Source organism: Camelus ferus, chromosome 12, assembly GCF_009834535.1.
Source record: "Camelus ferus isolate YT-003-E chromosome 12, BCGSAC_Cfer_1.0, whole genome shotgun sequence".
Taxonomy (NCBI): Eukaryota; Metazoa; Chordata; class Mammalia; order Artiodactyla; family Camelidae; genus Camelus; species Camelus ferus.
In genome coordinates, this window is record NC_045707.1 from 3,612,529 (window position 1) to 3,622,376 (window position 9,848).

The following is a 9,848-nucleotide window of genomic DNA, read 5'->3' on the forward strand; positions in this document are numbered from 1 at the left end:
CTTGGTTCTGTGGGATGAGGAAGCTCAGAAGGATTTGAAGTAGGAGAGTGACAGGGTGAGGTTTGTGGATGGGGAATGGTGGGGGGAGATACAGGCTGATGGTGCCAGTGTCTAGGGGGAGGTGGTGAAGCCTGGACCAGGGCAGGCCTGCCCCTGAGGCTTCTTGCCTCAGGCTGGAAAAGGGCCACTGACCCAGGCAATGGGGGAAGCCCCATGACGTCCTGGCTTCCCGCCCGCAGGAGGCGTGCGAGCGCAGTCTGGCGGAGATGGAGTCCTCGCACCAGCAGGTGATGGAGGAGCTGCAGCGGCACCACGAGCGGGAGCTGCAGCGACTGCAGCAGGAGAAGGAGTGGCTCCTGGCAGAGGAGACAGCAGCCACGGCCTCAGGTGAGGACCCTGGGCGGGAGCGGCACAGCAGGACGGAGGCTCCTCCTGACTGGATTTGGGAGGCCTTTAACTAAGAGGTGAGAGTCTCAGTGCCAAACTTGGGGTGAGGGGTCACAAGCCCCTAGATCTGGCTTCTAACCTTTCTTGCAAAGGGGAAACCGAGGCAATAAAGACCCACACACACAGACCATGCGTTGTAACTCCTCTCCCTCAGGGGCTTGCAGCTACTGGGAGGCCCACCTCAAGCCACACACACACACACACACTGAGCTCCAGCTCCACGCCCAGGCCTGTGCCACGTGCTGGGGAGGGACTGCTCAGCCACAGACTCTGCTCTCATAGGAGTGCTGTCTCACTGGGCACGTGGGCTGTTCTACATGCTCCACACACATCTTCACCGAGGAGAGCAGGGAAAGGAGTGAGCATTTACCAAACCCCATTACCCACATGAGCACCCTTAGTCTTTGCAGTGCCCAAGGGAGTGACCCCGTTTCACAGGTGGAGAAACTGGCTCAGAGAGGTTAGTTAGTGACTTGTCCTGGATGGCATAGCTTGGAGGTGGTGGAAGTTGGAGCTGAAGCTCAAACTGCTCTAACTGCAAAACCATGAACCCTACCCTCTGCTCTCCCAAATCAGAAATAGGAACGCCCAAGATGCTGGCCAACTCCCTCCTCCCTCTCTCTGTTCCCTGCACACCTGCTGTGTGTGTGTGCCTGGCACATCCAAGCACTTCCATGGGGTTTGCAGACTAGTGGAAATGATGAAAGAGGCCACATGATCTAGAACTTACCATCTGCCAATACTTCAAGTGCTCAAGCCTGGGGTCCCTCATCCCAAATCCTGGGGTTGGTATGTTTTGCATTTTAGGAAGATAACCCAGTGTATATATTAGATATCCTCCCCCAGCAGGGTCTGGGCTTCACCCTAGCACTAAGGTTTTGGCAATGAAATTTCTCAGAGTCACACTTAAGTGGGATAATAATGACCACAAATAGCCTTGTGTTTGTTCAGGTTGGGAATTGCCACCAAAAGGGTTATGAAACACTTTCAATACTGAGAGCTTTTGGACTTTGGAATTAAGGATAAGACTATGAATGAGGACTTGTTTAATCTTCACAACAGTCCTGTATGAGTGTGGAAAGAGACTCAGCCCTTGGGAGCTCACAGCCTGAAAGTAAACAGATGGGGGCCAGCGTCTGGGTACTGACTCTGCCACACATTGTTCTACATGCTCCTCACACATCTTCCGATCACCCAGGAGAGAAGGTGCTGTTGTCATGTCCACTTTCCAGATAAGGGATCCAAGGCACAGAGAGGTTAAGTCCTCTGCACAAGTCACATTGATTTGTACTGGCCACAGAGCCTATGATCTTGACCACTAGGCTGGTCCAGGCAGGTGGGCCTTGTTAAAGAACCCTCCAGGCTCTGCAGGAAGGACTCTGGGATCTTACCCAGAAATCACAACAACAAAAGGTACCAGTGGTCAGACACTGAGGTGTCTCCCCAGCAGGGTCCATCAGATAGGGACTGTCATCCCTTGATAGACAAGCTCAGAGAGGTTGAGCAGCTCACCTGAAGACACCCAGTTCATGATACAGCCGGGCCTAGTGCTTTTTGCATCCCAGTCCCTGCTCCTGTCTCCATATGGAGTCCCAGAGGAGATGAAGCTCCTTGCTGCTGACCCCTCCCCAATCTCCCTTCCGCCCTCTGCCCTACTTCCAGCCATTGAAGCCATGAAGAAAGCCTACCAAGAGGAGCTGAGCCGAGAGCTGAGCAAGACACGGAGTCTCCAGCAGGGCCCAGATGGCCTCCGGAAGCAGCACCAGTAAGATGGCACCTGGGCCCTGTGTTCTAGGGGCAGGGCCTCCCTCTGAGCCAAGGGCTCAGCTGTCTACCCTGCTGGTTACGAACAGGGAACCTGTGCTGAGACCCCTTGACAGAGGACATGTCAGTTTGCCCCTAGCTGAGACTCCTGCTCCAGTCACATAACACAAGGAACAGAAGCAGCAGAGCCCCAGCCAGACCCCCACACCAGTCCACACAGCAGTTCTCAGGCCTCTTCTTGTCTAGCCAGTCTCAGCCTCCACACTCCTCTTCCCCTCCTTGGTATCCCCTAGAGCTAGGCTACAGTATCGGCCAGTAGGTGTCCCTCCCTGCCACAGAGGACAGTTCGGGAATGTTGGGGCTATGGAGGCTTTAGAAGTAGGCTCCTCCAACCTACTGCCTCATAGAAAAGGTGCCTGCAGCCCAAAGAAGCTGTCACCATTTCACAGCCACCCAGCGGGCTGAAGGCAAAACCAGGACGGGAAGCAGGAGTCCTGATCTGCTTTGAGTCTGCTTGACCTGACTCAGCTTGTCAGAGGACAAGAGACCCCACACCATCCTTCCCGTTTCCTGCCCCGAGCAGGTCAGACATGGAGGCGCTGAAGCGGGAGCTGCAGGTGCTGTCAGAACAGTACTCGCAGAAGTGCCTGGAGATCGGGGCCCTGACGCGGCAGGCCGAGGAGCGTGAGCACACGCTGCGGCGCTGCCAGCAGGAGGGCCAGGAGCTGCTGCGCCACAACCAGGTGGGCCTGGCCCCTGTGGAGGTGGGGGCAGGGCGTGGACATCCTGGCACCCCTGTACTCACCATCCCACCACTCCCAGGAGCTGCACGCCCGCTTGTCTGAGGAGATTGATCGGCTGCGTGGCTTCATCGCCTCCCAGGGCTCCAGCAGTGGCTGCGGGCGCAGCAGTGAGCGGAGCTCCTGTGAGCTGGAGGTGCGTCCACCCCCTCATGCCAGCCCACCTAGCTGTTTCTTGGGCCTGGGCGTGGGGAAAGCACCCCAACAGGCTGGGTCTGCCCTGCAGTGGGGAGCACTGTGACTCCAAGGGGCTGAACCCTGGCGAGGAGTAGTCAGGTTGACTAGGAAGGGTGCCTACTGTGTGCCCAGTGCTACTGGGCCAGCTGGGCAAAAGCCGTTCTGTCGGGGTCCTGCCACCCACCTTCTGTGTGACCATGGCAAGTCACCTAACCTTTCTGAGCCCCAGTGGCTCATCAGTAAAATGGTGCTAGCACCTCTGTTACTAGAAGGTGGAGTGAGAAAATGCGTGTGTGATACCAGGATCACGCCAGTCTTTTGTTGTATTTAACAAAAATGCATATACAGTTTTGCTCTGTGCCTGGCATTTCCATAAGCCCTGTATCTGCTAACTCATTGACACTTCCTAATAGTCCTATGAGAAAGATGCTGGTACTGTCCCCATTTTACAGGTGAGGATATTGAGACACAGGCAGGTCAAGTACCTTGCCCAAGGTCATATGGCTAGTCAGTGTGGGAGCTGGGATTTGAACCAGGCAGCCTGTCTCCAGAGTCTAAGCTTTTAAGCCTCCCTTATCCTGGCTGAACTTGTCTCCTTTGTCAAGTCAGGATAGCAGTACCTGCCCGTCAGGGTTTGGGGAGGGGTTAATGAGGGAGCCCACAGGGAAGCCCAGCCCTCTCTGGTTCACAGTAGGACCACACTATGAATTCTTTCTGTGCACTTTGCCCTCAAGTTGAAGGCCTGGTGCTGTGTTGGGGCTACAGCAGAGGCAACCATAAGGCAACCATGAAACACCCACTCACATAATATGGACGGGTGAGAGAGCAAGGAGAAATCAGAGAGGGCTTCCTGGAGGAGTCTGTCTCTGGTGGGCAGTGGGTCTTGGTGCAGGTTGGGAGCTGCATTCTAGGGGCCTGAGGCAGAGAGACACCAGCCTTCAGGGCACTATGGGCCAGGGTAGCTCTGGCCTCTGGCCCTGGGTCAGCCTGGCAACCATGACCCCAGGTGCTGCTGCGAGTGAAGGAGAATGAACTTCAGTACCTGAAGAAGGAGGTGCAGTGCCTCCGCGATGAGCTCCAGATGATGCAGAAGGTGAGTCCCAGCTGGCCAAGGTGGGGTATCAGTGGAGTGGGGAACCCCTGGATCCAGCTGAATGCCTGTGCTCTGTGCAGCCACTCCTGACTCAACACGTCATCAGGCTCTCTCCGTGCCTCTCCCACGCGGCTGTCACTGTTCCCATTTACAGACAAAGAAGCTGTGGCTAAGAAAGTGTTAGTGACTTGCTCAAGGCCACACTTGTTTTTATTTATTTAGAAAATATTTATTGAGCATCTGCTATGTGCCAGGCACTGTGCTGGGTGCTGGGGTGACAGCTGTGGACAAGAAAGACCAAAACCCGTGCCCGTGTAGAGCATGCATTCCAATGAGGGATAAGCCAAGTTGCTGGGAGTTGGGGAGCCAGGATTCAGGGTCCAATCTCTGAGGTGTCGTGTCCTTGTGTCTTTGACACCCTCTGTGTGTTGGTGGCTCTGGGACTTGTGTGAGCCAGACTCATGGAAGGGGCTCAAGCACTGGGCCAGCCTGACCTGATTCTCCTCCGAGCCCCTCACTGCTGTCTGGTCTTGGGCTAAAGCTTCACCTCCCTGAGCCTCGGCTCTCATCTTGAATGGGATGAAAATGACGCTGAAACCTGTGTCCCTGGGTGGAGCTGAGGGCCACCTAGGGGGGCCACTTGGAGGAGGCCTTGGGGGCTGTGGAGGGTCCTGGCTGCTGTGTGCTGGCCAGTGGGCAGGGCCAGGAAGGAGGGCTTTGTGCCCTCACACCCCTCCCTACCCCCCAGGACAAGCGCTTCACCTCGGGAAAGTACCAGGATGTGTATGTGGAGCTGAATCACATCAAGACGCGGTCAGAGCGGGAGATTGAGCAGCTGAAGGAGCACCTGCGCCTCGCCATGGCTGCCCTGCAGGAGAAGGAGGCCGTGCGCAACAGCCTGGCCGAGTAGAGGTGGGCGCCTTGGGGTGAGCCCCACAGGGTGGGCAGGGGTGAGGCCAGGCGAGGCAGGATGAGCGCAAGGCTCATCCACGCCCGACTCGCCCTGCCATCTGGGCCAGGGCACTTCCTTCTCCTGGCCTCCGTATCCCTTTCTGTAAATGGGGTCAGTGACACCAGCAACTCCAGGTTTTTGGTTTTTGGGTTTTTTTTAACATTTTTTGTTGATTTATAATCATTTTACAATGTTGTGTCAAATTTCAGTGTTCAGCACAATTTTTCAGTTATTCATGGACATATACACACTCATTGTCACATTTTTTTCTCTGTGAGTTATCATAACATTTTGTGTATATTTCCCTGTGCTATACAGTGTAGTCTATTCTACAATTTTGAAATCCCAGTCTATCCCTTCCCACCCTCCACCCCCCTGGTAACCACAAGTCTGTATTCTCTGTCTGTGAGTCTATTTCTGTCCTTTATTTACGCTTTGTTTTTGTTTGTTTGTTTGTTTTTGTTTTTGTTTTTTAGATTCCACATATGAGCGATCTCATATGGTATTTTTCTTTCTCTTTCTGGCTTACTTCACTTAGAATGACATTCTCCAGGAGCATCCATGTTGCTGCAAATGGCATTATGTTGTCGGTTTTTATGGCTGAGTAGTATTCCATCGTATAAATATACCACATCTTCTTTATCCAGTCACCTGTTGATGGACATTTAGGCTGTTTCCATGTTTTGGCTATTATAAATAGTGCTGCTATGAACATTGGGGTGCAGGTGTCATCCTGAAGTAGATTTCCTTCTGGATACAAGCCCAGGAGTGGGATTCCTGGGTCACATGGTAAGTCTATTCCTAGTCTTTTGAGGAATCTCCACACTGTTTTCCATAGTGGCTGCACCAAACTGCATTCCCACCAGCAGTGTAGGAGGGTTCCCCTTTCTCCACAGCCTCTCCAGCATTTGTCATTTGTGGATTTTTGAATGACGGCCATTCTGACTGGTGTGAGGTGATGCCTCATTGTAGTTTTGATTTGCATTTCTCTGATAATTAGTGATATTGAGCATTTTTTCATGTGCTTTTTGATCATTTGTATGTCTTCCTTGGAGAATTGCTTGTTTAGGTCTTCTGCCCATTTTTGGATTGGGTTGTTTATTTTTTTCTTATTGAGTCGTATGAGCTGCTTATATATTCTGGAGATCAAGCCTTTGTCGGTTTCACTTGCAAAAATTTTCTCCCATTCCGTAGGTTTTCTTCTTGTTTTATTTCTGGTTTCCTTTGCTGTGCAGAAGCTTGTAAGTTTCATTGGGTCCCATTTGTTTATTCTTGCTTTTATTTCTTCTAGGAGAAAATTTTTGAGATGTATGTCAGATAATGTTTTGCCTATGTTTTCCTCTAGGAGGTTTATTGTATCTTGTCTTATGTTTAAGTCTTTAATCCGTTTTGAGTTGATTTTTGTATATGGTGTAAGGGAGTGTTCTAGCTTCATTGTTTTACATGCTGCTGTCCAGTTTTCCCAACACCATTCCAGCAACTCCAGGTTGTTGTGGGAATCAGTCAGACTCAGCCAGAGGCTGCTTTGTTAACTTGAGCATGTTTCTTCAGAGGTGGGGAAGTGAGTTCAGGATCTGATTGTTGTCCTGTCCACCCATGTGACAGCGCGTGTTTCTTAAAACCAAGCCACAGCCGCAGCCTGTCCACAGGGCTGGCAGTGCCCTAACTGATCTGCCTGGACTTGGGCGGCAAGTCCGGTGTGCCCACCCCGCCATCAGACCCAGCGGCGTGGCGCACATCCCTAATCACTCACAGCATCCCTTCCACCGAGCCTCACACGTCAGACATCGCGAGCGAGACTACACCCCGTCCCACTTAGTCTTACAGTCGTCCTTGATTTAGCCTTGATTTGAAACATTTTATGTTGCCTTTCCTAATGCTACATCTGCTTGGAGCTTCCTTGCTAACACGTCCTCGTGGACTCCTTGAGGCACTCTGGAGAGGCCACCCTGCAGGCCAGGCTCGGGGAGAAGCCCGGAGGAGCAGATTTGGTCCAGCCTTTGGGGCGAAGAGGCGTTGGAAGGATCTGCTGGCCACCCTTGCCTGGTCTAAGCCAGACTCCCCCACTCTTTTTTGTTAAACTGAAGTATAGTTGATTTACAATGTTGTGGTAGTTTCTGGCGTAAAGCATGGTGGTTCAGTTATATATATGTAAGATATATATATTTTTCAGATTCTTTCCCATTATAGTTTATTACAAGATATTGAATATAGTTCTTTGTGCTATACAGTAGGACCTTGTTGTTTGTCTATTTTATATATAGTAGTTTGTATCTGCTAATCCCAAACTCCTATTTTTAAAAAAAATTTTGGGGGGGTAGGTAATTAGGTTTATTTATTAATTTTATTTATTTATTTATTATGGAGGTACTGGGGATTGAACCCAGGACCTTGTGCATACTAAGCATGTGCTCTACCACTAGAGCTATCCCCTCCCCCATCAAACTCTTAATTTATCCCTCCCTACTCCGTTCCTGTTTGGTAGCCATGTTTGTTTTCTATGTCTGTGAGTCTGTTTCTGATTTGTCAATAAATTCATTTGTATTATTTTTTAGATTTCACATATAAGTGGTATCATATGATATTGTTTTTCTCTACTTAACTTACTTCACTTAGTATGAGAATCTCTAGGTCCCCTCATGTTGCTGCAAAAGGCATTATTTCGTTCTTTTTTTACGGCTGAGTAATATTCCATTGTGTATATATAGCTCATCTTCTTTATCCAGTCATCTGTAGGTGGACATTTAGGTTGATTCCTAAATAGTACTGCTATGAACATTGGGGTGCATGTATCTTTTCTAATTAGCAGATTCCCTCACTCTTGTCTTCTAGGTCCTGGTGGTCCAGCCTCACTGCAGACCCTGCAGCCCAAGGGGACCAGTCGCCCTCCTTCCCTGCTGGATGGACGTCAGAAGCCAAGCTTTCTCCCCACCCTCTGTGGGCCGCACGTGCACTCACATCCACCACACACATGCACTCACAGGCACACACACACATAAGTACACATGCACATGGGCACACACACACACACACACATACACACACACACTGTCTGCGTATCTGAGCGTGCCCCTCGCACTGGGTCTTACCTTGCACCTTCTTCAGGATTTTATATGTGAAGAGATTTTTATATAGATTTTTTCCTTTTTTTTCCCCTAAAACACTTTATACTTTTTAAAAAGCAATTCCTGGTGGCATGTGCCTCCAGCACTGGCTCCCCCTCTGCCTCCAGCCTCCTGCGACTCGTGGGCTTCTGGACCCGTAGCCCCGGCCTGGGTCCAGCGGAAGCCCAACAGCAGCAGCGCCATGGCAGGGCTGGCTCTGGGGGGAGAGGCAGGGAGCCAGCCACCCTCTTCCCGCCCTACCTCCCACTAACTACTTCCTGCCCTGGGGGGACCTGCTCCCTGGGACTCTGGTCAGAGGGACAGATGGACAGAGGGAGCCGGCAGCTGTCCCCATGGCCCCCTCCTCTGAGAGGGTGCTGGGCTTGGATCTGCTGGAGCCGCCCCATGCAGGCATTTCTCTCCTGCTCCATGAGCCTTCTTAACTTAATAAAATGTTCCGGCAGCTCTGGTGTCCTAGATGGCTGGGACAGGGTGGGTGATGGAGGTTGGGGTTTCTTAAAGTGGCCTCACCACCCACACCCCCCAGCACTCCACCCTTCCTGAAGGGGTGGCATGTGGGCTTCTGAGGGTGGAGCTGAGAATCTGGTTCTTCCACGAGGCTTTGCAGCTTCACATGGGGTTTGCAGATCCAGCAACTCCAGGGAGCTGGTTAGAAACACCAAGTCCAGACCCCACCCTGACCTACTGAGTCAGAATCTGCACTTTAGCACAGCCCTCCTAGGATCCGTGTACACCTCAGTCTGAGAAGCCCTGAAGTGGGCACCGGACCCAGCCTTGGAGGGAGGACTGGAGCTGAGACTGCCCGTGACTGACCTTGGACAAGTCAGATCCCCTCTCTGAGCCTTAATTTGTTTCTCCATCAAATGGGTACTTTTCAGCCCCAGTCCTATACTGAAGCTGTGCCCAGAGGTCTTGTCTAGCCCTGGAAGGGGTGGGGGTGGGGGCAATGGATGTGACCACCCCAGGCCCACCTTGCTGGGAGGCCTCATCCCTGCTGGCTGGCTGTGCTGATCATGGCCCGGTGTGGGGCTGGGAAGAGGCCCCAGTTCTGAGCCGCTGCTGGCCCAGCCTGGGCTGTCCGAGTTGCAGGGTTATGGCCTGGGTGACAAGGTGAGGGGAGAACTTGAGCTGGTCCCGCCCCTACAGCTATTCGCATCCACCCTTGGGCACTTCCTCTGGGTTGGGCACTGGGCATCCAGAGTCAGACAAGAACTGGCCCAGCCCCTCACTGAGGCCACAAAAACAGGCCACATTGGGTAGGGTCCCAAGGGCTGTAGGAACCCAGAGGAGACCCCAACCCAGCCTTCAGGTCAAAAACGGTTTTTGGAGGTGGTTTTGGTATATGACTTTCCTAGATAGAAAAATCAGGAAGGGCATTCCAACTCCAAGGGAACAGCATGAGCAAATGCCCTGTGAACCTCCCTGGTGTGTTCGGGGAAAGACCCGCAGCGGGGTGAGCATGCGGGCTGTGGGGGAAGCGGACCCCATTC

General features: G+C 52.2%; 1 protein-coding gene across 4 annotated transcripts in view; it reads left to right on the plus strand.

Annotated features, from left to right (window-relative positions):
* TRIOBP (TRIO and F-actin binding protein) overlaps positions 1 to 8,802 on the plus strand; it is a 55,276-nt gene extending 46,474 nt beyond the window's left edge. For all 4 annotated transcript variants that reach the window (XM_032492205.1, XM_032492201.1, XM_032492202.1 and 1 more), the window contains 7 exons: positions 240 to 387; positions 2,110 to 2,212; positions 2,795 to 2,954; positions 3,034 to 3,147; positions 4,195 to 4,281; positions 5,030 to 5,193; positions 8,066 to 8,802. In XM_032492205.1, coding sequence (XP_032348096.1) covers positions 240 to 387; positions 2,110 to 2,212; positions 2,795 to 2,954; positions 3,034 to 3,147; positions 4,195 to 4,281; positions 5,030 to 5,191 — 774 coding nt within the window. In that variant the 3' untranslated portion in view covers positions 5,192 to 5,193; positions 8,066 to 8,802. The remainder of the gene's footprint in view (positions 1 to 239; positions 388 to 2,109; positions 2,213 to 2,794; positions 2,955 to 3,033; positions 3,148 to 4,194; positions 4,282 to 5,029; positions 5,194 to 8,065) is intronic.
* Positions 8,803 to 9,848: the final 1,046 nt, after the last annotated feature.